At 48.8% G+C, this 26401-nt stretch overlaps 1 protein-coding gene across 5 annotated transcripts in view; it reads right to left on the bottom strand.

Annotated features, from left to right (window-relative positions):
• spire1a (spire-type actin nucleation factor 1a) overlaps positions 1-26401 on the bottom strand; it is a 112344-nt gene that overhangs the window by 63924 nt on the left and 22019 nt on the right. For all 5 annotated transcript variants that reach the window (XR_005997924.2, XR_005997925.2, XM_041869313.2 and 2 more), the window contains exon 3: positions 4280-4516. Coding sequence is in view for 3 of the 5 variants with exons in the window: in XM_041869313.2 (XP_041725247.1) it covers positions 4280-4516 (237 nt within the window). In the remaining 2 variants the exon portion in view is untranslated. The remainder of the gene's footprint in view (positions 1-4279; positions 4517-26401) is intronic.

The following is a 26401-nucleotide window of genomic DNA, read 5'->3' as shown; positions in this document are numbered from 1 at the left end:
GCACTACTTTAGACCAGAGAATGGCACCCTATTCCCTATATAGTGCACTACTTTAGACCAGAGAATGACACCCTATTCCCTATATAGTGCACTACTTTAGACCAGAGAATGACACCCTATTCCCTATATAGTGCACTACTTTAGACCAGAGAATGGCACCCTATTCCCTATATAGTGCACTACTTTAGACCAGAGAATGGCACCCTATTCCCTATATAGTGCACTACTTTAGACCAGAGAATGGCACCCTATTCCCTATATAGTGCACTACTTTAGACCAGAGAATGGCACCCTATTCCCTATATAGTGCACTACTTTAGACCAGAGAATGGCACCCTATTCCCTATATAGTGCACTACTTTAGACCAGAGAATGACACCCTATTCCCTATATAGTGCACTACTTTAGACCAGAGAATGACACCCTATTCCCTATATAGTGCACTACTTTAGACCAGAGAATGGCACCCTATTCCCTCTATAGTGCACTACTTTAGACCAGAGAATGGCACCCTATTCCCTATATAGTGCACTACTTTAGACCAGAGAATGGCACCCTATTCCCTATATAGTGCACTACTTTAGACCAGAGAATGACACCCTATTCCCTATATAGTGCACTACTTTAGACCAGAGAATGACACCCTATTCCCTATATAGTGCACTACTTTAGACCAGAGAATGGCACCCTATTCCCTATATAGTGCACTACTTTAGACCAGAGAATGACACCCTATTCCCTATATAGTGCACTACTTTAGACCAGAGAATGACACCGTATTCCCTATATAGTGCACTACTTTAGACCAGAGAATGGCACCCTATTCCCTCTATAGTGCACTACTTTAGACCAGAGAATGGCACCCTATTCCCTATATAGTGCACTACTTTAGACCAGAGAATGGCACCCTATTCCCTTTATAGTGCACTACTTTAGACCAGAGAATGGAACCCTATTCCCTCTATAGTGCACTACTTTAGACCAGGGGCCCACGGGGAATAGGGTACCGTTTGGGACACACAGGTCTCATCTTCCTTCTTCCTCCTCTGAGGGATGCTGGGGGAATTCCAGGTAAACTGACAGCAGACCAGGCTGCGTCCCACATGGCATCCTATTGGGGTATTTCCAGCTCTGTATCAGACAGTAAAACTACAGCAGTCCTCAGACGAGACAGAATAGAGACGAGGCTGTTGCGGTGACCGTATTACCGTCACACAAGTCATAAAGGCAGCTAAATTCCACGTGAACATGTAGTCACGGTAACTAGGCTTCTCCAAGCTCTGATGCTGCTGATGGTCATTAGTAGCCTACCTACTGAATGTTCATGTGGAACATGAGGGGGGGGGACGTCTCGGATGGTTGAGGGGCAGCTCTAAGGGAACTGGGGGGGGGGGGTGATCTTGTCTTGGATGGTTGGTGGCCTGGCAATTTGGAGCTTGGTCCAGTGGCCGATAGGTCGCTGCTTCTGGTCCCCGTTTTCACGTGGTGGGAGACCTGTCGACGTGCCCTTGGGCAGAGTGTTGACCCTGGCTGCTCCTGTGGGTCGCTCTGGATGGGAGTCTGTTAGATGACTGAATGTAGATGTTGAGCGGCTTCACTGCAGGTAGATTGTTTTAATATTCAATAAAAATAAAGAAATAGTAAAGAAACAGCGCATGCCTTTCTTTCTCTACTTTTTCTAATCATAGTCCACACCTCATGTAGCCCTATACGTTTTAATAAGGTTTGTATCACAACTAAAGTGGCCAAATAACGTCTTAAAATGAAGCACATTAATCCGCTTTACAAGGGGTGTAGAGACTAACTGGCAGACGTACAGTGGGGGGAAAAGTATTTAGTCAGCCACCAATTGTGCAAGTTCTCCCACTTAAAAAGATGAGAGAGGCCTGTAATTTTCATCATAGGTACACGTCAACTATGACAGACAAAATGAGGAAAAAAAATCCAGAAAATCACATTGTAGGATTTAATGAATTTATTTGCTAATTATGGTGGAAAATAAGTATTTGGTCAATAACAAAAGTTTCTCAATACTTTGTTATATACCCTTTGTTGGCAATGACACAGGTCAAACGTTTTCTGTAAGTCTTCACAAGGTTTTCACACACTGTTGCTGGTATTTTGGCCCATTCCTCCATGCAGATCTCCTCTAGAGCAGTGATGTTTTGGGGCTGTTGCTGGGCAACACAGACTTTCAACTCCCTCCAAAGATTTTCTATGGGGTTGAGATCTGGAGACTGGCTAGGCCACTCCAGGATCTTGAAATGCTTCTTACGAAGCCACTCCTTCGTTGCCCGGGCGGTGTTTGGGGTCATTGTCATGCTGAAAGACCCAGCCACGTTTCATCTTCAATGCCCTTGCTGATGGAAGGAGGTTTTCACTCAAAATATCACGATACATGGCCCCATTCATTCTTTCCTTTACACGGATCAGTCGTCCTGGTCCCTTTGCAGAAAACAGCCCCAAAGCATGATGTTTCCACCCCCATGCTTCACAGTAGGTATGGTGTTCTTTGGATGCAACTCAGCATTCTTTGTCCTCCAAACACGACAAGTTGAGTTTTTACCAAAAAGTTCTATTTTGGTTTCATCTGACCATATGACATTCTCCCAATCCTCTTCTGGATCATCCAAATGCACTCTAGCAAACTTCAGACGGGCCTGGACATGTACTGGCTTAAGCAGGGGGACACGTCTGGCACTGCAGGATTTGAGTCCCTGGCGGCGTAGTGTGTTACTGATGGTAGGCTTTGTTACTTTGGTCCCAGCTCTCTGCAGGTCATTCACTAGGTCCCCCCGTGTGGTTCTGGGATTTTTGCTCACCGTTCTTGTGATCATTTTGACCCCACGGGGTGAGATCTTGCGTGGAGCCCCAGATCGAGGGAGATTATCAGTGGCCTTGTATGTCTTCCATTTCCTAATAATTGCTCCCACAGTTGATTTCTTCAAACCAAGCTGCTTACCTATTGCAGATTCAGTCTTCCCAGCCTGGTGCAGGTCTACAATTTTGTTTCTGGTGTCCTTTGACAGCTCTTTGGTCTTGGCCATAGTGGAGTTTGGAGTGTGACTGTTTGAGGTTGTGGACAGGTGTCTTTTATACTGATAACAAGTTCAAACAGGTGCCATTAATACAGGTAACGAGTGGAGGACAGAGGAGCCTCTTAAAGAAGAAGTTACAGGTCTGTGAGAGCCAGAAATCTTGCTTGTTTGTTATTGACCAAATACTTATTTTCCACCTTAATTTGCAAATAAATTCATTAAAAATCCTACAATGTGATTTTCTGGAGAAAAAAAATCTCAATTTGTCTGTCATAGTTGACATGTACCTATGATGAAAATTACAGGCCTCTCTCATCTTTTTAAGTGGGAGAACATGCACAATTGGTGGCTGACTAAATACTTTTTTTCCCCACTGTAGACAGCGCGTGAGTTTCATGTTTGGGGAAGATCATTTTCAGGATAAAATTGCACCTTTATAATAAAAAGCATTACATGCATAATTGCATTTGCGGTCACTTTTTGATTGCTGCGCTTATGTGAAGAAATAGAAGAATAGTTTATCAACATTTTAAGATAAACGTTCTCATCTGTTGCATCAGCCTCATTGCTTTTAGAAGGTATTTTGATGCTAGTGGTTGTATTAATTTGGGATCTATCACATCCCACAACTGTCCCAGACTATGTTTGGAATATTTATTTCTCCCACAGAATAGAACAGGTCAACTTCTGTACTATGGGGGATAGTAGATTGACGTGGGCTAGTGCTTTTGCTGTTCGTTAGGCCGACTCATCTTGTTGGCTGACGAAAAGTAAATATGGACAGTTCTTCCAACGTCTTCAATATGCGCCTCGTAATTCGATAATTATACTTTTTTCAAATCATCATTGGAGTCTCATCATGCAGCCTTAGAATGTACTAAAATCAAAACGTAGAGCCCAACGTTTGTAGAACAACTAAAGTTACATTAATAACTAAACTAAGCATAATAGGAGGATCTGTTTCTTTGTTAACTGCTCAACACAGAATAGCCGCATGTGCACCCTCCCTCAAATAGTTTGGAGAAAATATCCTTTCTATTTTATTCAGCTTTGTTCAAATGTATCATACATACTATAAAAAATAAAATAATGGCATGGAATTCTAAGCTAATCTTGTCTGCTAAATGAACTAGTGTAGCCCACAGCCATATGGCATAGCCTAAACTGATGCTCCGTATGAGAAGAGCAGGAGGGGAGGCTGGACCCACTTATAACATGTTACAGGTAACTACAGGACATACCATGATGATGTCTCTGAATCCTTTAACATTACAGACGGTGTTAGGCTCTTCCTCATCTTCCTCCTCGGTGGCCTCGTAACCTTCATCAGGGCAGGGGTCACTGTCCCTCTCCATCTCCGTCATGTTGGTCATCATGTCTATGAGTTGCTCCAGAGGCGGACTGAGCTCTCGCTCCTCAGTCTCCTTCAGACCGTAGTCCAACGCCTTGTAGATCATGATGCCCAGAGACTCAATCACCTGCAGGACAAACAACAACAGGCCGTTATTCAATAATAATTAGTCATTTAGCAGACGCTCTTATCCAGAGCGACTTATAGGAGCAATTAGGGTTAAGTGCCTTGCTCAAGGGCACCGACAGATTTTTCACCTAGTCGGCTCGGGGATTAGAATCAGCGACCTTTCGGTTACTGGCACAACGCTCTTAACCACTAAGCTACCTGCCGCCCAATCACATACTGAACCAGTAGACACTAACCAACTAACTCCTGCTAGTGTTATGATTCCCCAATGACACAATATGAAGACCAGTCCAGACAAATACATCTCTTCAGTTTATCAGATTGACCATCCTGGACCAGATCAGGATGATGACCAACTCCTCAATAACCAGACAGACAAAATTAAAATGTTCCATGACCTCATGCCCAAGTGAAACCATGACAAAATAGTTTCTGAACCAAAATAGTAAAATCTGTCTGTGGTGATTCGGTCTGTGAATGGTTCGTTCTTTCAGTCAACCAGACATGACCCATCTACTCCTGTTACATCCGACTGGACCTCAACCCCTGACTGTCCTTACCTCATACAAACTGATAATAGACTAAGAACATACAGAGTTTCACTGTGGTGTTCCTCCTAGTGAGGTACTTCACTCTCCATGCCCTGCAAAAACAACTCAATCATCCCAAATGTGGAACTTTGTTGGTTGCAGGGCCAGATATCTATAGATATATCTATATCTATATCTATGACTCTTCTAGATATTAATGAACAAACACACAGTGCTGAACGAGAACCTGTCATGATCCTGTGAAAACAACTCAATCAGCAGAAACATGACCCTCTGTGAAAAGGCCAGGGATCTCCTTTACAGACATGATCTCACCAACCAGGCGAGAGGGAGGGGCCAAGAAACAGACCAAAACAGAGTGCTGAACCTGGATCAGGGCCTGTATTCCCAGAGAGTAGCAGCGTCTCCCTACTTATTCATTATGATTTAAAAGGATCAGCACTGCTACACTGAGATGCTTTGTGCCTCCGGGCCCAGGAACCTGGCCAGTGGAGGGTGCATCCGGGCCCAGGAACCTGGCCAGTGGAGGGTGCCTCCGGGCCCAGGAACCTGGCCAGTGGAGGGTGCCTCCGGGCCCAGGAACCTGGCCAGTGGAGGGTGCCTCCGGGCCCAGGAACCTGGCCAGTGGAGGGTGCCTCCGGGCCCAGGAACCTGGCCAGTGGAGGGTGCTGAGGGGCCCAGGAACCTGGCCAGTGGAGGGTGCTGAGGGGCCCAGGAACCTGGCCAGTGGAGGGTGCTGAGGGGCCCAGGAACCTGGCCAGTGGAGGGTGCTGAGGGGCCCAGGAACCTGGCCAGTGGAGGGTGATGAGGGGCCTAGGAACCTGGACAGTGGAGGGTGCTGAGGGGCCCAGGAACCTGGCCAGTGGAGGGTGCTGAGGGGCCCAGGAACCTGGCCAGTGGAGGGTGCTGAGGGGCCCAGGAACCTGGCCAGTGGAGGGTGCTGAGGGGCCCAGGAACCTGGCCAGTGGAGGGTGCCTCCGGGCCCAGGAACCTGGCCAGTGGAGGGTGCTGAGGGGCCCAGGAACCTGGCCAGTGGAGGGTGCTGAGGGGCCCAGGAACCTGGCCAGTGGAGGTAGCTGAGGGGCCCAGGAACCTGGCCAGTGGAGGTTGCTGAGGGGTAGCGGTCATAATATGCTTTGTGCCTCCGGGCCCAGGAACCTGGCCAGTGGAGGTAGCTGAGGGGTGTACGGTCATCATATGCTTTGTGCCTCCAGGCCCAGGAACCTGGCCAGTGGAGGTTGCTGAGGGGTAGCGGTCATAATATGCTTTGTGCCTCCGGGCCCAGGAACCTGGCCAGTGGAGGTAGCTGAGGGGTGTACGGTCATCATATGCTTTGTGCCTCCGGGCCCAGGAACCTGGCCAGTGGAGGGAGCTGAGGGGCCCAGGAACCTGGCCAGTGGAGGGAGCTGAGGGGCCCAGGAACCTGGCCAGTGGAGGTTGCTGAGGGGCCCAGGAACCTGGCCAGTGGAGGTAGCTGAGGGGCCCAGGAACCTGGCCAGTGGAGGTAGCTGAGGGGCCCAGGAACCTGGCCAGTAGAGGGTGCTGAGGGGCCCAGGAACCTGGCCAGTGGAGGGAGCTGAGGGGCCCAGGAACCTGGCCAGTGGAGGTTGCTGAGGGGTGTACGGTCATAATAAAGGCTGGAATGGAGTCAATGAAATGGCATCAAACACGTCAAATAAGTGGTTTTCCATGTGGTTTCGCCACTCCATTGACTCCATTCCAGACATTATTTTGAGCCGTCCTCCCCTCAACTGAACCTGGCATAACCTGTACCAACTTCAGACAACGGCGGTATCCAATTACAGCTAATACAATTTTGGACCTGAAACTGATTGTGGGCGAGTGGGGGATGCCGATACCATAGAGACGGAAATATCTTTTAAAGGCCGATTGCGGTCATGCAGCACTGAACATGGAAGCATTGGCTTTGATCATTACATCACAAAAGGGCATCTACTATCAGGTGTGCTGCTATGTCCACAGACAGACAGACAGACAGACAGCTGGCGAGCGCCGGGACAGACGAGGGCATCTCTATATTTAGCCTCACAGGACAATACAGCATGGGTAGGTCTAACACTTATCTTCCAAACAAAAAGGTTAACCCCCAGTCCTTCCAGATCAGTGTTAAAGGTCAAACGGTGAACAGGTTAGTCAGTGGACAACCCAGTGGAGGCTAGTGGGTGGAGAAATTGGAGGACTCATTCCATTCCAGTCATTACAATGAGCCTGTCCTCCCATTTAAAGCTACACCAGCCTCCACTGATACAGGGAGTACAGTATGAGCCTGTGGTGTGGGTCATGATCTCTGGTTCTGTGGTGGTGGTGTAGTGTGGGTCATGATCTCTGGTTCTGAGGTGGTGGTGTTGTGGAAGGGAGGTCCTGTAGGGAGAGGCTGTAGGGAGGTCCTGTAGGGAGGAGGCTGTAGGGAGGAGGCTGTAGGGAGGAGGCTGTAGGGAGGAGGCTGTAGGGAGGAGGCTGTAGGGAGGAGGCTGTAGGGAGGTCCTGTAGGGAGGAGGCTGTAGGGAGGAGGCTGTAGGGAGGAGGCTGTAGGGAGGAGGCTGTAGGGAGGAGGCTGTAGGGAGGTCCTGTAGGGAGGAGGCTGTAGGGAGGAGGCTGTAGGGAGGTCCTGTAGGGAGGTCCTGTAGGGAGGAGGCTGTAGGGAGGAGGCTGTAGGGAGGAGGCTGTAGGGAGGAGGCTGTAGGGAGGAGGCTGTAGGGAGGAGGCTGTAGGGAGGAGGCTGTAGGGAGGTCGCTGTAGGGAGGAGGCTGTAGGGAGGAGGCTGTAGGGAGGAGGCTGTAGGGAGGAGGCTGTAGGGAGGAGGCTGTAGGGAGGAGGCTGTAGGGAGGAGGCTGTAGGGAGGAGGCTGTAGGGAGGAGGCTGTAGGGAGGAGGCTGTAGGGAGGAGGCTGTAGGGAGAGGCTGGCTACAGTCCAGTAGCTGCCTGGGCGGTGTCTCATCTATTAATTTAACCTTTATTTAACTAGGCAAGTCAGTTAAGAACAAATTCTTATTTACAATGATGGCCTGCAGCGGCCAAACCCGGACGACGCTGCGCCGCCCTATGGGACTCCCAATCACCGCCGGCACTGAGATGCATTGCCTTAGACCGCTGCGCCACTCGGGAGCCTTCTGGGAGGACTCAGGAGCTAGCTGGGAGGACTCAGGAGCTAGCTGGGAGGACTCTGGGAGGACTCTGGAGCTAGCTGGGTAGAGCACCAGTCTGTCTGGAGGATGGCGGGAGGGAGGGGTGTTGATTGGGCTGTGTGGCAGCGGTCATTTCTCTTATGAAATAAATACGCTTTTATCGTGACCTAACTGACATGTCATTCTCAATGAGACTTGCCAGAACTACTACTACTACTACTACATTTACATTTACATTTTAGTCATTTAGCAGACGCTCTTAGCCAGAGCGACTCACAAATTGGTGCGTTCACCCTATAGCCAGTGGGATAACCACTTTACAATTGGGGGTAGAAGGATTCCTTTATCCTATCCCAGGTATTCCTTAAAGAGGTGGGGTTTCAAATGTCTCCGGAAGGTGGTGAGTGACTCCGCTGTCCTGGTGTCGTGAGGGAGCTTGTTCCACCATTGGGGTACTACTACTACTACTAATAATAATAATAATAAAATGAAATCTGAACACTTTTAATCGTGATGTATCCCTGCATTGCTTGCTCCTTGGGGTTTAGGCTGGGTATTTGTAAAGCACTTGTGACAACTGCGGATTTAAAAAGGGCTTTATAAAATCCATTTGATTGATTGAATTTGAAATGTGTATATGTGATTGGCCTCAGTGTATAGGCTTTGATTCACCTCAAAAAGACGGATCCTGTTTTTGGTCATGTGAGCCGTCTCCTGGTCATGCTATCAGATCTCTATGTCGGGTTGTAATCCACTCCATGGCTAAAATAAATATCTGAAGTGATTTAGTATTACGTAACCTAATCCATGTCTCTCAGGGCTGGGCTGGTGGAGGCACATGATTAACAGGCTAAACAGACGGTAACAGACGGTAACAGACTCGCTGTCAGACGGCTACTTTTTCATTTAGAAGTTCCAATTCACTGGTCAGAAAAGTCTGCATAGCCTTCTCCTATATCAAATCACATGTTATTGGTGGCATACACATATTTAGCAGATGTTATTGCTGGTGTAGCGAAACGCTTGGGTTCCAGCAGTGCAGTAATATCTAACAATACACACACATCTAAAAACGTAACATAAAGGAATTAAATATAGAAATATTAGGATGAGCAATGTCAGATTCCTGTGTGTGTTATACATGTATTTATTAAATCACACACTATTCAGAAAGCATTTAGACCACTTGACTTTTTCCAAAAACATCCCCACAGCATGATGCTGCCACCACCATGCTTCACCGTAGGGATGGTGCCAGGTTTCCTCCAGACGTGACACTTGGCATTCAGGCCAAAGTGTTCAATCTTGGTTTCGTCAGACCAGAGAATCTTGTTTCTCATGGTCTGAGAGTCCTTTAGGTGCCTTTTGGCAAACTCCAAGAGGGCTGTCATGTGCCTTTTACTGAGGAGTGGCTTCCGTCTGGCCACTCTACCATAAAGGCCTGACTGGTGGAGTGCTGCAGAGATGGTTGTCCTTCTGGAAGGTTCTCCCATCTCCACAGAGGAACTCTGTAGTTCTGTCAGAGTGGTCATTGGGTTCTTGGTCCTTCTTGCCAGTTGCTCTGTTTGGTCGGATGACCAGCTCTAGGTAGAGTCTTTTTTCAATTTCCCAATGATGGAGACCACTGTGCTCTTGGAAACGTTCAACACTCTAGAAATAGTTTTATACCCTTCCCCAGATATATGCCTCATCACAATTATATATCTGGGAGCTCTACGGACAGTTCCTTGGACTTCATGGTATAGTTTCTGCTCTGACATGCACTGGCAACTGTGTGTTTCCTTCTTAGTCATGTCCAAACAGTAGAGACGGTTGTCCTTCTGGCAGGCCACTTGCTCCGTTTGGTCGGACGGCCAGCTCTAGCCAGAGTCTGGGTAGTTCTATATTTTGTCCATTTCCCAGTGATTGAGACCACTGTGCTCTTGGAAACTTTCAACACAATTCTATCTCGGCGATATACGGACAGTTCCTTGGACTTCATGGTAGAGTTTCTGCTCTGACATGACCTGTACTCTGTGGGACCTTATAAAGACAGGTGTGTTTCTCTCTAAATAATGTTCAAACAATTGAATTGGCCACAGGTGGACTCCAATCAAGTTGTAGTGACACCAAGGATGATCAAAGGAAATGTGGATGCACCTGAGCTCAATTTGGAGTGTCATTGCAAAGGGGTGTGAATACTTACGTAAATGAGATATTTCTGTATTCCATTTTCAATATAAGTCAAGTCTAGAGGACTGTAATATTTATTGACACAAAAATATTTTAAAACCGGTTCTCAAATTACCAAAGCCCTCGTTGTCTGGAGGTAAATTAACGGTTCCATGTATCTACTACGCTTTGTTTCGGGACAAACTGGATCACTCAGTTCCAATGCGGCAATTGTTTGCTTGCCGAGGATTATAGGCTTGAGGTGGCTTCCTTGATCACGCAGGTCGCCAGCCTATTTAAGTGTCTGGGGAAAACGCAGAGTGGAACGCCGGTGGCTGGACTGCGTTCGCGCATGTTGGATGCATCTCCGTCTTGTATTTATCCTACTGGCCGGTGTTTTCCGGAGTTCATTTGCCAGGGGAGCCATCTCCTGCCTCTCCTCCCCCATCTGATAGCAGCGTCGAAGGAGCACAGCAAGAGGAGAAAGGCAATCAACGATGGTCGCATGTCACGAGCCGTGGAAGCCGAAGACAGCGACCTCCCTCAAAGCATCTACACTCCCAACGAGAGGCCCGGAGCGGATACAAACAACGAATAGCTTCGCCGTCCTGGAGCCTGATCTTCCTGCTCCTTCGTCGCTGGGGGTGCCTGTGTCTGCAGCCGCTGTGCCTACTCCTACTCCTTCCCCTAAGATTTGGAAGTCGACATCGGCAACCTTCCGTCCCTGCTCTGGATTGAGGGGGCTTCTCCATCTGTCGGAGGCCTGCACCATCCTGTGAAGCGTGGGAGTGGGCGGATTTCCTCGTCCTTCTCGCCAGCCGTGATTTTGGGCAGTTCCATGGTAAGAAATGTGACTGTTCCTGGTGCAAAAACAATGTCCTATCCTGGAGCTCGAGTAAATGACATTACTAAACTGCTCCCGAGTGTATTATGCCAGGACATGGACATCGATTCTATCGTAGTCCATGTGGGTTTTAATGCTATTATAAAGGGCAGCTCTGAACAGTTGAAACTGGATTTCAAAAGAGCTGATTGACTCTCTGCTAGACACTAACAAAAGACCCATCATATCTGGCCCTGTGCCCTCTCTAAATCGTGGCATTGAACGCTTTAGCAGGATTCTCTTTCTTCACAACTGGCTACGTGATTATTGCAGCTCAATGGGTGTAACTTTTGTTGACAATTTCAATACCTTTTGGAAACAAAAACACATTTTGTAAGGAGGATGGGATCCATCCAAATCATTTGTATGCAGTAATCATGTGCCTATGAACCAGATTTACTCTGTTAGGACTGAGCCGGTGTGCCCTAGTAGGAAGTCCACCCTGCACTAACATTAATAACATGAGCATGTCTACTCCTGCTAAGCTTCCCAGTAAAGCAATGAAAACAAGCAAGCATCCCAGAAAAAGTGCTCAAAATAGCCAACTACTTTAATGATTTTTTACATTGGCAAGATTAGCAAATTTAGGCATGAAATGCCAGCAACAAATGCTGACACTACACATCCAAGTATATCTGACCAAATTATGAAAGACAAGAATTGTAATTTTGAATTCTGTAAATGTGAGTGTGGAAGAGGTGAAAAAAGTATTGGTGTCTATCAACAATGACAAGCCACCGGGGTCTGACAACTTGTATGGAAAATTACTGAGGATAATAGCGGACGATATTGCCACTCCTATTTCCCATATCTTCAATTTAAGCCTTCTAGAAAGTGTGTGCCCTCAGGCCTGGAGGGAAGCAAAAGTCATTCCGCTACCTAAGAATAGTAAAGCCCCCTTTACTGGCTCAAATAGCCGACCAATCAGCCTGTTACCAACCCTTAGTGTGTTGGTAAAAATTGTGTTGACCAGATACAATGCTATTTTACAGTAAACAAACTGACAGACTTTCAGCAGGCTTATAGAGAAGGACATTCAACAAGCACAGCACTTACACAAATGACTGATGATTGGCTGAGAGAAATTGATGATGAAAAGATTGTGGGGGCTGTTTTGTTAGACTTCAGTGTGGCTTTTGCCATTATCGATCATAGTCTGTTACTGGAAAAACACGTGTTATGGCTTTACACCCCCTGCTATATTGTGGATAAAGAGTTACCTGTCTAACAGAACACAGAGGGTGTTCTTTAATGGAAGCCTCTCCAACAAAATCCAGGTAGAATCAGGAATTCCCCAGGGCAGCTGTCTAGGCCCCTTACTTTTTCAATCTTTACTAATGACATGCCACTGGCTTTGAGTAAAGCCAGAGTGTCTATGTATGCGGATGACTCATAACTATACACGTCAGCTCCCATAGCAACTGAAATGACTGCAACACTTAACAAAGAGTTGCATTTAGTTTCGGAATGGGTGGCAAGGAATAAGTTACTCCTAAATATTTAGGACAAAACATTCACTGAACCCTAAACCTCAACTAAATCTTGTAATAAATAATGTGGAAATTGAGCAAGTTGAGGTGACTAAACTGCTTGGAGTAACCCTGGATTGTAAACTGTCATGGTCAAAACATATTGATACAACAGTAGCTAAGATGGGGAGAAGTCTGTCCATAATAAAACGCTACTCTACCTTCTTAACAGCACTATCAACAAGGCAGGTCCTACAGGCCCTAGTTTTGTCGCACCTGGACTACTGTTCCCACAAAGAGGGATTTAGGAAAATTGCAATTGGCTCAGAACAGGGCAGCACGGCTGGCCCTTGGATGTACACAGAGAGCAAACAATAATATGCATGTCAATCTCTCCTGGCTCAAAGTAGAGGAGAGATTGACTTCACTACTTGTATTTGTGAGAGGCATTGACATGTTGAATGCACTGAGCTGTCTGTTTAAAACAACTTACACACAGCTCAGACACCCACAAGACATGCCAGCAGAGGTCTCTTCACAGTCCCAAGTCCATGGTATCGCATCGGGAAAGTAACCCAAAGATCTTGTTTGTATTTCCCTGTCGAGCCAGTGATCGCTAAAGTGACTCGTCAGTGTAGCCTAGTGATGGGTTATTCACAAACAAACTGCTCTTTTTGGACAGATCATTTAGGTGAACGTCGGGAACTGAATCGCGTCGGTGAGAGACATTATTTGGCTCCCTAATTTGCATACTGGTAGGCTCCTACTGCAGATTGAAGGTTATAAAAGCTAATGATACTTAATATATTTTTATTTAACCTTTATTTAACCAGGTAAGCCAGTTGAGAACAAGTTCTCATTTACAACTGCGACCTGGCCAAGATAAAGCAAAGCAGTGCGATAAAAACAACACAGAGTTACATATGGGGTAAAACAAAACGTACAGTCAATAACACAATAGAAAATCTATATACAGTGTGTGCAAATATAGCAAGTTATGGAGGTAAGGCAATAAAATAGGCTATAGTGCAAAATAATTACAATTTAGTATTAACACTGGAATGATGTGCAAGAGATGATGTGCAGATAGAGATACTGGGGTGCAAATGAGCAAAATAAATAACAATATGGGGATGAGGTAGTTGGATGGGCTAATTTCAGATGGGCTGTGTACAGGTGCAGTGATCGGTAAGGTGCTCTGACAACTGATGCTTAAAGTTAGTGAGGGACATAAGAGTCTCCAGCTTCAGAGATTTTTGCAGTTCGTTCCAGTCATTGGCAGCAGAGAACTGGAAGGAATGGCGGCCAAAGGAGGTGTTGGCTTTGGGGATGACCAGTGAGATATACCTGCTGGAGCGCATACTACTGGTGGGTGCTGCTATGGTGACCAATGAGCCAAAATAAGGCAGGGATTTGCCTAGCAGTGATTTATAGATGGCCTGGAGCCAGTGGGTTTGACGACGAACATGTAGTGAGGACCAGCCAACAAGAGCGTACAGGTCACAGTGGTGGGTAGTGTATGGGGCTTTGGTGACAAAACGGATGGCACTGTGATAGACTACATCCAATTTGCTGAGTAGAGTGTTGGAGGCTATTTTGTAAATGACATCGCCGAAGTCAAGGATCGGTAGGATAGTCAGTTTTACGAGGGCATGTTCAGCAGCATGAGTGAAGGAGGCTTTGTTGCGAAATAGGAAGCCGATTCTAGATTTAACTTTGGATTGGAGATGCTTAATGTGAGTCTGGAAGGAGAGTTTACGGTCTAACCAGACACCTAGGTATTTGTAGTTGTCCACATACTCTAGGTCAGACTCGTCGAGAGTAGTGATTCTAGTCGGGTGGGCGGGTACAAGCAGCGTTCGGTTGAAGAGCATGCATTTAGTTTTACTAGCGTTTAAGAGCAGTTGGAGGCTACTGAAGGAGTGTTGTATGGCATTGAAGCTCGTTTGGAGGTTTGTTAACACAGTGTCCAATGAAGGGCCAGATGTATATAATATGGTATTGTTAAAATATATTGATATAGGCCTATTGATTTGATTAAAGTGTCGACAATGGCGTAGTCAACTGCTGGTTTCTGGGTAAGACAAGACTGTCTTTCCCATGTTTAACACCTGCTTCATTCTTCAATCATTGTATATTTATTTGTATAAAAGTGGGGGTGAACAATCTGGTTTGGGGGTCCACCCCCTGAAAGTCTTTTGTATTTTAAAGACCATTTCCCTGCAATTCTATATTGTTTTTCAACAGGTAATCTATGTTTACTTGACAGAAAACTAATTTTTTCCATAGGTTTTAGCCACAAATTACAATTGAACGAGTAGACTAGTTGTTCTGACTAGATTAATAATCGATCGCCTAACCACAGGTCTGAAACTCTACCAACTCTGTGACTCAAACATCTTGCCCCCTCCCCTGACAATCACACCCACAGGCCATACTGGGATAGTTCACCTGAATTACATTGGTTTCCTTACCCTTAGAGTCCAGACACAGAGCCAATAAACAGAGCCAATAAAATACATAATTTGAAGAACAAACATTGTGTCAATTCAAATCTTGCAGTAAAACTAAGTATGACTAATCTCAAGAGAAGACAGGTTTAATGTTAAAGGTTATCTTACTTGTGTTGTGCTCTCTGAAACTAGAAAAAATTCAATTCAATTCACGTGGGAACCCCAAACTGTTTAATGAGGCTTGGGCTCCATTCCGGTCTTACTTTAAACAGTCCATCCTCTGATGGCATTCCTATTAAAACCAAAATAAGTCTGTATTTGACCCCCCTGTGACTTAGGGGTTGGATGAGCATTTCTCTGTGTTTTTTTCTGGGGTGGGGGTGGGGGCATTAAGGTTGATGTGCTTATTGATTGTGACCTGCGGATGCCTTGTTCATCTCGCCCGGGCAGAGACTAAGGTGTGAGCTTGTTTTTCCCAGTTATTTTTATTTTTTAATTCTGTTCACGCCTACATAAAATTATCAATATTCATTTTTTATTTTAAAGCATTGTAAACTTTTTATTTTTGGTCCAGTGGATGATTGGTCTGTGGCCTTGACTGTCTGTGAGTGGTTGCATATCTCCACCCCATCCCTTAACTGTTTACAGGAACAATGGTGAGGTGTTTGCTCTGTCCCTATACTATAGATTGCCCTTTAACCTTTTGTAGCCTTCTGCCTGGTGTGTTTAACTTGTCTAAAGTATGGTATCTTTAAAGTTTTTTTTTTTTTATATGTATTATTTGTATTTTTGTCTAGTTGAGTATATTATTTATATTGCTTTGTCTTGTCTGTGTGTGTGTAAAACTTAATAAACAGAGTTCTCAAAAATCAAAAAAATCAAAAATAAATAAAAAATAAATAGAAAATATTCACCCCCCTTGGCATTTTTCCTATTTTGTTGCCTTACAACCTGGAATTAAAACTGGATTTTTTGGGGGGTTTGTATCATTTAATTTACATAACATGCCTACCACTTTGAAGATGGAAAATATTTTTTATTGTGAAACAAACAAGAAATTAGACAAAAAAACAGAAAACTTGAGCTTGCATAACTATTCACCCCACCCAAATTCAATACTTTGTAGAGCCGCCTTTTGCAGCAATTACAGCTGCAAGTCTCTTGGGGTATGTCTCTATAAAGCTTGGCACATCTAGCCACGGGGATTTTGCCCATTCTTCAAGGCAAAACTGCTCCAGCTCCTTCAAGTTGGATGGGTTCCGCTGGTGTACAGCAATCTTTAAGTCATACCACAGATTCTCAATTGGATTGAGGTCTGGGCTTTGACTAGGGCATTCCAAGACATTTAAATGTTTCCCCTTAAACCACTCGATTGTTGCTTTAGCAGTATGCTTAGGGTCATTGTCCTGCTGGAAGGTGAACCTCCATCCCAGTCTCAAATCTCTGTAAGACAAACTGGTTTCCCTCAAGAATTTCCCTGTATTTAGCGCTATCCATCATTCCTTCAATTCTGACCAGTTTCCCAGTCCCTGCCGATGAAAAACATCCCCACAGCATGATGCTGCCACCACCACGCTTCACTGTGGGGATGGTGTTCTCGGGGTGATGAGAGGTGTTGGGTTTGCGCCAGACATAGAGTTTTCCTTAATGGCCAAAAAAAATTCTCATCTGACCAGAATACCTTCTTCCATATGTTAATGGGAGTCTCCCACATGCCTTTTGGCGAACACCAAACGTGTTTGCTTATTTTTTTTTTCTTTAAGCAATGGCTTTTTTCTGGCCACTCTTCCGTAAAGCCCAGCTCTGTGGAGTGTACAGCTTAATCTGTGGTCCTCTGTAGCTCAGCTGGTAGAGCACGGCGCTTGTAACGCCAAGGTAGTGGGTTCGATCCCCGGGACCACCCATACACAAAAAAAAATGTATGCACGCATGACTGTAAGTCGCTTTGGATAAAAGCGTCTGCTAAATGGCATATTATTATTTTATTATTATTTAAGGTGGTCCTATGGACAGATACTCCAATCTCCGCTGTGGAGCTTTGCAGCTCCTTCAGGGTTATCTTTGGTCTCTTTGTTGCCTCTCTGATTAATGCCCTCCTTGCCTGGTCCGTGAGTTTTGGTGGGCGGCCCTCTCTTGGCAGGTTTGTTGTGGTGCCATATTCTTTCAATTTTTTAATAATGGATTTAATGGTGTTCCGTGGGATGTTCAAAGTTTCGGATATTTTTTTATAACCCAACCCTGATCTGTACTTCTCCACAACTTTGTCCCTGACCTGTTTGGAGAGCTCCTTGGTCATCATGGTGCCGCTTGCTTGGTGGTGCCCCTTGCTTAGTGGTGTTGCAGACTCTGGGGCCTTTCAGAACAGGTGTATATATACTGAGATCATGTGACACTTAAATAAAGTCCACCTGTGTGCAATCTAACTAATTATGTGACTTCTGAAGGTAATTGGTTGCACCAGATCTTATTTAGGGGTTTCATAGTAAAGGGGGTGAATACATATGCACGCACCACTTTTCCGTTATTTATTTTTTTTATAATTTTTTGAAACATTTAACTTCACCAATTTGGACTATTTTGTGTATGTCCATTACATGAAATCCAAATAAAAATCAATTTAAATTACAGGTTGTAATGCAACAAAATAGGAAAAACGCCAAGGGGGATGAATACTTTAGCAAGGCACTGTATGAGAGGCGCAGCTGTGATAAAAATGTGCCTGCATACATTTCTGCTAAATCTGACATGGTGCCAATAGGGACCTGTAGTTATTGACTAACCCCATGGCTCCCCTCAGTCTATATGGTCCTAATTACAACACACAGGATCAATACAGTCTAATCTCCTGTTAGGTCGCTCCAGGAGAGAGCCCCCAAATCTGGACAAACAGACTGACTGACATGACGCACCAATCAGAGCTGACTGTCAGCGAGGGGAACACCCAACAGGATGCTGACCAATGGCCCTCTATTCCCTATACAGGGCACTACTTTTGACCAATGGGACACCAAAGACACTCCCCTAATCCCACTTTAATAATATCACCTTAATCTCTAAACTAGACTGACTAGGTTAAACCTCTGTCTGTCCACTACGTGGGGGAGGGGGAGACTGTCCACTACGTGGGGGAGGGGGAGACTGTCCACTACGTGGGGGAGGGGGAGACTGTCCACTACGTGGGGGAGGGGGAGACTGTCCACTACGTGGGGGGAGGGAGACTGTCCACTACGTGGGGGGAGGAGACTGTCCACTACGTGGGGGGGGGGAGACTGTCCACTACGTGGGGGAGGGGAGACTGTCCACTACGTGGGGGGAGGGGAGACTGTCCACTACGTGGGGGGGAGGGGAGACTGTCCACTACGTGGGGGAGGAGGAGACTGTCCACTACGTGGGGGGAGGGGGAGACTGTCCACTACGTGGGGGGAGGGGAGACTGTCCACTACGTGGGGGGAGGGGAGACTGTCCACTACGTGGGGGGAGGGGGAGACTGTCCACTACGTGGGGGAGGGGAGACTGTCCACTACGTGGGGGGGGGGAGACTGTCCACTACGTGGGGGGGGGGGGAGACTGTCCACTACGTGGGGGGAGGGGAGACTGTCCACTACGTGGGGGGAGGGAGACTGTCCACTACGTGGGGGAGGGGAGACTGTCCACTACGTGGGGGAGGGAGGACTGTCCACTACGTGGGGGGGGGAGACTGTCCACTACGTGGGGGAGGGAGACTGTCCACTACGTGGGGGAGGGGGAGACTGTCCACTACGTGGGGGGAGGGGGAGACTGTCCACTACGTGGGGGGGGGGGAGACTGTCCACTACGTGGGGGGGGGGAGGGGGAGACTGTCCACTACGTGGGGGGGGGGGAGACTGTCCACTACGTGGGGGAGGGGAGACTGTCCACTACGTGGGGGGGGGGGAGACTGTCCACTACGTGGGGGGAGGGGGAGACTGTCCACTCACGTGGGGGAGGGGGAGACTGTCCACTACGTGGGGGGAGGGGAGACTGTCCACTACGTGGGGGAGGGGAGACTGTCCACTACGTGGGGGGGGGGGGAGACTGTCCACTACGTGGGGGGAGGGGGAGACTGTCCACTACGTGGGGGGAGGGGAGACTGTCCACTACGTGGGGGGAGGGGGAGACTGTCCACTACGTGGGGGGGGGGGGAGACTGTCCACTACGTGGGGGGAGGGGGAGACTGTCCACTACGTGGGGGGGAGGGGGAGACTGTCCACTACGTGGGGGGGGGGGGAGACTGTCCACTACGTGGGGGAGGGGGAGACTGTCCACTACGTGGGGGAGGGGGAGACTGTCCACTACGTGGGGGGGAGGGGGAGACTGTCCACTACGTGGGGGGGGGGGAGACTGTCCACTACGTGGGGGGAGGGGGAGACTGTCCACTACGTGGGGGGGGGGGGGAGACTGTCCACTACGTGGGGGGAGGGGAGACTGTCCACTACGTGGGGGGGGGAGACTGTCCACTACGTGGGGGGAGGGGGAGACTGTCCACTACGTGGGGGGGAGGGGGAGACTGTCCACTACGTGGGGGGGGGGGGAGACTGTCCACTACGTGGGGGGAGGGGGAGACTGTCACTACGTGGGGGGAGGGGGAGACTGTCCACTACGTGGGGGGGGGGAGACTGTCCACTACGTGGGGGGGAGGGGAGACTGTCCACTACGTGGGGGAGGGAGACTGTCCACTCGTGGGGGGAGGGGAGACTGTCCACTACGTGGGGGAGGGGGAGACTGTCCACTACGTGGGGGGAGGGGAGACTGTCCACTACGTGGGGGGAGGGGGGAGACTGTCCACTACGTGGGGGGAGGGGGAGACTGTCCACTACGTGGGGGGGAGGGGAGACTGTCCACTACGTGGGGGGAGGGGAGACTGTCCACTACGTGGGGGGGGGGAGACTGTCCACTACGTGGGGGGGAGGGGGAGACTGTCCACTACGTGGGGGGGAGGGGGAGACTGTCCACTACGTGGGGGGGGGGGGAGACTGTCCACTACGTGGGGGGAGGGGGAGACTGTCCACTACGTGGGGGGGAGGGGAGACTGTCCACTACGTGGGGGGAGGGGAGACTGTCCACTACGTGGGGGGAGGGGGAGACTGTCCACTACGTGGGGGGAGGGGGAGACTGTCCACTACGTGGGGGGAGGGGGAGACTGTCCACTACGTGGGGGGAGGGGAGACTGTCCACTACGTGGGGGGAGGGGGAGACTGTCCACTACGTGGGGGGGGGGAGACTGTCCACTACGTGGGGGGAGGGGAGACTGTCCACTACGTGGGGGGAGGGGGAGACTGTCCACTACGTGGGGGGAGGGGAGACTGTCCACTACGTGGGGGGAGTGGGGAGACTGTCCACTACGTGGGGGGGGGGGAGACTGTCCACTACGTGGGGGGAGGGGGAGACTGTCCACTACGTGGGGGGGAGGGGAGACTGTCCACTACGTGGGGGAGGGGGAGACTGTCCACTACGTGGGGGGGGGGAGACTGTCCACTACGTGGGGGGGGGGAGACTGTCCACTACGTGGGGGAGTGGGGAGACTGTCCACTACGTGGGGGGGGGGAGACTGTCCACTACGTGGGGGGAGGGGAGACTGTCCACTACGTGGGGGAGGGGGGAGACTGTCCACTACGTGGGGGAGGGGGAGACTGTCCACTACGTGGGGGAGGGGAGACTGTCCACTACGTGGGGGGAGGGGAGACTGTCCACTACGTGGGGGAGGGGGAGACTGTCCACTACGTGGGGGAGGGGAGACTGTCACTACGTGGGGGAGGGGGAGACTGTCCACTACGTGGGGGGAGGGGGGAGACTGTCCACTACGTGGGGGGGGGAGACTGTCCACTACGTGGGGGAGGGGGAGACTGTCCACTACGTGGGGGAGGGGGAGACTGTCCACTACGTGGGGGGAGGGGAGACTGTCACTACGTGGGGGGGGGGAGACTGTCCACTACGTGGGGGAGGGGGAGACTGTCCACTACGTGGGGGAGGGGGAGACTGTCCACTACGTGGGGGAGGGGAGACTGTCCACTACGTGGGGGGAGGGAGACTGTCCACTACGTGGGGGGAGGGGGAGACTGTCCACTACGTGGGGGGGGGGGGAGACTGTCCACTACGTGGGGGGGGGAGACTGTCCACTACGTGGGGGGAGGGGGAGACTGTCCACTACGTGGGGGAGGGGGAGACTGTCCACTACGTGGGGGAGGGGAGACTGTCCACTACGTGGGGGGAGGGGGAGACTGTCCACTACGTGGGGGGAGGGGGAGACTGTCCACTACGTGGGGGGAGGGGGGAGACTGTCCACTACGTGGGGGGGGGGAGACTGTCCACTACGTGGGGGGGGGGGAGACTGTCCACTACGTGGGGGGAGGGGAGACTGTCCACTACGTGGGGGGGGGGGAGACTGTCCACTACGTGGGGGGAGGGGAGACTGTCCACTACGTGGGGGGGGGGGAGACTGTCCACTACGTGGGGGAAGGGAGACTGTCCACTACGTGGGGGGGGGGGAGACTGTCCACTACGTGGGGGGGGGGGGAGACTGTCCACTACGTGGGGGAGGGGGAGACTGTCCACTACGTGGGGGGGGAGGGAGACTGTCCACTACGTGGGGGGAGGGGAGACTGTCCACTACGTGGGGGAGGGGAGACTGTCCACTACGTGGGGGGAGGGGAGACTGTCCACTACGTGGGGGGAGGGGGAGACTGTCCACTACGTGGGGGAGGGGGAGACTGTCCACTACGTGGGGGGAGGGGGAGACTGTCCACTACGTGGGGGGAGGGGAGACTGTCCACTACGTGGGGGAGGGGGAGACTGTCCACTACGTGGGGGGGGGGGAGACTGTCCACTACGTGGGGGGAGGGGAGACTGTCCACTACGTGGGGGGGGGGGAGACTGTCCACTACGTGGGGGAGGGGGGAGACTGTCCACTACGTGGGGGAGGGGGAGACTGTCCACTACGTGGGGGGAGGGGGAGACTGTCCACTACGTGGGGGAGGGGGAGACTGTCCACTACGTGGGGGAGGGGGAGACTGTCCACTACGTGGGGGAGGGGAGACTGTCCACTACGTGGGGGAGAGGGAGACTGTCCACTACGTGGGGGAGGGGAGACTGTCCACTACGTGGGGGGAGGGGAGACTGTCCACTACGTGGGGGAGGGAGACTGTCCACTACGTGGGGGGAGGGGGAGACTGTCCACTACGTGGGGGGAGGGGAGACTGTCCACTACGTGGGGGAGGGGGAGACTGTCCACTACGTGGGGGAGGGGAGACTGTCCACTACGTGGGGGAGGGGGAGACTGTCCACTACGTGGGGGAGGGGGAGACTGTCCACTACGTGGGGGAGGGGGAGACTGTCCACTACGTGGGGGAGGGGGAGACTGTCCACTACGTGGGGGAGGGGGAGACTGTCCACTACGTGGGGGAGGGGGAGACTGTCCACTACGTGGGGGGGGGGGAGACTGTCCACTACGTGGGGGGGGGGGAGACTGTCCACTACGTGGGGGAGGGGGAGACTGTCCACTACGTGGGGGAGAGGGAGACTGTCCACTACGTGGGGGGGGAGAATGTCCACTACGTGGGGAGGGGAGACTGTCCACTACGTGGGGAGGGGAAGACTGTCCACTACGTGGGGGAGGGGGAGACTGTCCACTACGTGGGGGAGGGGGAGACTGTCCACTACGTGGGGGAGGGGGAGACTAAGGTGGAAACTGAGCTGCACTTCCTAACCTCCTGCCAAATGTATGACCATATTAGAGACACATATTTCCCTCTGATTAAAGAGATCCACAAAAGAATTCAAAAACAAACCCAATTTTGATAAACTCCCATATCTATTGGGTGAAAAACCACAGTGTGCCATCACAGCAGCAATATTTGTGAGCTGTTGCCACAATAAAAGGGCAACCAGTGAAGAACAAACACCATTGTAAATACAACCCATATTTATGTTGATTTATTTTCCCTTTTGTTTACTATCTACTTCACTTGCTTTGGCTTAATGTTAACACACGTTTCCCATGACAATAAAGCCCTTACATGGAAAATTGAATTGAGAGGGGCAGGCAGGCCAGCATGACGGAGAGAGAGAGACTGTGGAGGAGAGAGAGAGGCAGAACCCTGCACATGATTGGTAATTTGCATATCACAATGTCTTCATTTTCTTGCAAATTCACCAAAGCAACAGTTCTCCTTTCCCCAGGCCTTTATAGCCATGTCGTCTAGTTAGGCTATAACACAGAAAAGTATATGTATGTGGGGTAAAGAATTTAGTTTTTTAAAGGTTTTAACGTTAAAAAATGTTCACACCCCTAGTAACACTGAATAAAACAATTAATAGAAGTCCCATGGTGGTAGTGACTGCCCATTACTGATTATCCAGAATTTATTCACATTAATCAAATAAAACACATTTCTATACAGCTTCTGCCTATGCGGCCTGACAAAAAAAAAATCACTATTTTAGTAGTTCTTCAAAGTAAAGTCATGCTTTTGACTGCTGAATACCAGCTATAAACCACTCAGATCATCTGCTTTTCTGACTGCTGAATACCAGCTATAAACCACTCAGATCTGCTTTTCTGACTGCTGAATACCAGCTATAAACCACTCAGATCGTCTGCTTTTCTGACTGCTGAATACCAGCTATAAACCACTCAGATCGTCTGCTTTTCTGACTGCTGAATACCAGCTATAAACCACTCAGATCTGCTTTTCTGACTGCTGAATACCAGCTATAAACCACTCAGATCTGCTTTTCTGACTGCTGAATACCAGCTATAAACCACTCAGATCGTCTGCTTTTCTGACTGCTGAATACCAGCTATAAACCACTCAGATCGTCTGCTTTTCTGACTGCTGAATACCAGCTATAAACCACTCAGATCATCTGCTTTTCTGACTGCTGAATACCAGCTATAAACCACTCAGATCTGCTTTTCTGACTGCTGAATACCAGCTATAAACCACTCAGATCGTCTGCTTTTTCTGACTGCTGAATACCAGCTATAAACCACTCAGATCATCTGCTTTTCTGACTGCTGAATACCAGCTATAAACCACTCAGATCATCTGCTTTTCTGACTGCTGAATACCAGCTATAAACCACTCAGATCATCTGCTTTTCTGACTGCTGAATACCAGCTATAAACCACTCAGATCGTCTGCTTTTCTGACTGCTGAATACCAGCTATAAACCACTCAGATCGTCTGCTTTTCTGACTGCTGAATACCAGCTATAAACCACTCAGATCGTCTGCTTTTCTGACTGCTGAATACCAGCTATAAACCACTCAGATCATCTGCTTTTCTGACTGCTGAATACCAGCTATAAACCACTCAGATCATCTGCTTTTCTGACTGCTGAATACCAGCTATAAACCACTCAGATCATCTGCTTTTCTGACTGCTGAATACCAGCTATAAACCACTCAGATCGTCTGCTTTTCTGACTGCTGAATACCAGCTATAAACCACTCAGATCGTCTGCTTTTCTGACTGCTGAATACCAGCTATAAACCACTCAGATCATCTGCTTTTCTGACTGCTGAATACCAGCTATAAACCACTCAGATCGTCTGCTTTTCTGACTGCTGAATACCAGCTATAAACCACTCAGATCTGCTTTTCTGACTGCTGAATACCAACTATAAACCACTCAGATCATCTGCTTTTCTGACTGCTGAATACCAGCTATAAACCACTCAGATCGTCTGCTTTTCTGACTGCTGAATACCAGCTATAAACCACTCAGATCGTCTGCTTTTCTGACTGCTGAATACCAGCTATAAACCACTCAGATCGTCTGCTTTTCTGACTGCTGAATACCAGCTATAAACCACTCAGATCGTCTGCTTTTCTGACTGCTGAATACCAGCTATAAACCACTCAGATCTGCTTTTCTGACTGCTGAATACCAGCTATAAACCACTCAGATCGTCTGCTTTTCTGACTGCTGAATACCAGCTATAAACCACTCAGATCGTCTGCTTTTCTGACTGCTGAATACCAGCTATAAACCACTCAGATCTGCTTTTCTGACTGCTGAATACCAGCTATAAACCACTCAGATCGTCTGCTTTTCTGACTGCTGAATACCAGCTATAAACCACTCAGATCGTCTGCTTTTCTGACTGCTGAATACCAGCTATAAACCACTCAGATCGTCTGCTTTTCTGACTGCTGAATACCAGCTATAAACCACTCAGATCGTCTGCTTTTCTGACTGCTGAATACCAGCTATAAACCACTCAGATCGTCTGCTTTTCTGACTGCTGAATACCAGCTATAAACCACTCAGATCGTCTGCTTTTCTGACTGCTGAATACCAGCTATAAACCACTCAGATCGTCTGCTTTTCTGACTGCTGAATACCAGCTATAAACCACTCAGATCGTCTGCTTTTCTGACTGCTGAATACCAGCTATAAACCACTCAGATTGTCTGCTTTTCTGACTGCTGAATACCAGCTATAAACCACTCAGATCGTCTGCTTTTCTGACTGCTGAATACCAGCTATAAACCACTCAGATCATCTGCTTTTCTGACTGCTGAATACCAGCTATAAACCACTCAGATCATCTGCTTTTCTGACTGCTGAATACCAGCTATAAACCACTCAGATCTGCTTTTCTGACTGCTGAATACCAGCTATAAACCACTCAGATCATCTGCTTTTCTGACTGCTGAATACCAGCTATAAACCACTCAGATCTGCTTTTCTGACTGCTGAATACCAGCTATAAACCACTCAGATCATCTGCTTTTCTGACTGCTGAATACCAGCTATTAACCACTCAGATCATCTGCTTTTCTGACTGCTGAATACCAGCTATAAACCACTCAGATCGTCTGCTTTTCTGACTGCTGAATACCATCTATAAACCACTAAGATCGTCTGCTTTTCTGACTGCTGAATACCAGCTATAAACCACTCAGATCTGCTTTGACTGCTGAATACCAGCTATAAACCACTCAGATCTGCTTTTCTGACTGCTGAATATCAGCTATAAACCACTCAGATCTGCTTTTCTGACTGCTGAATACCAGCTATAAACCACTCAGATCGTCTGCTTTTCTGACTGCTGAATACCAGCTATAAACCACTCAGATCGTCTGCTTTTCTGACTGCTGAATACCAGCTATAAACCACTCAGATCGTCTGCTTTTCTGACTGCTGAATACCAGCTATAAACCACTCAGATCGTCTGCTTTTCTGACTGCTGAATACCAGCTATAAA

Source organism: Coregonus clupeaformis, unplaced genomic scaffold (assembly GCF_020615455.1).
Source record: "Coregonus clupeaformis isolate EN_2021a unplaced genomic scaffold, ASM2061545v1 scaf0085, whole genome shotgun sequence".
Classification (NCBI taxonomy): domain Eukaryota; kingdom Metazoa; phylum Chordata; class Actinopteri; order Salmoniformes; family Salmonidae; genus Coregonus; species Coregonus clupeaformis.
The sequence above is the reverse complement of the archived record's forward strand: the minus strand, read 5'-3'. Positions and strand labels throughout refer to the sequence as shown.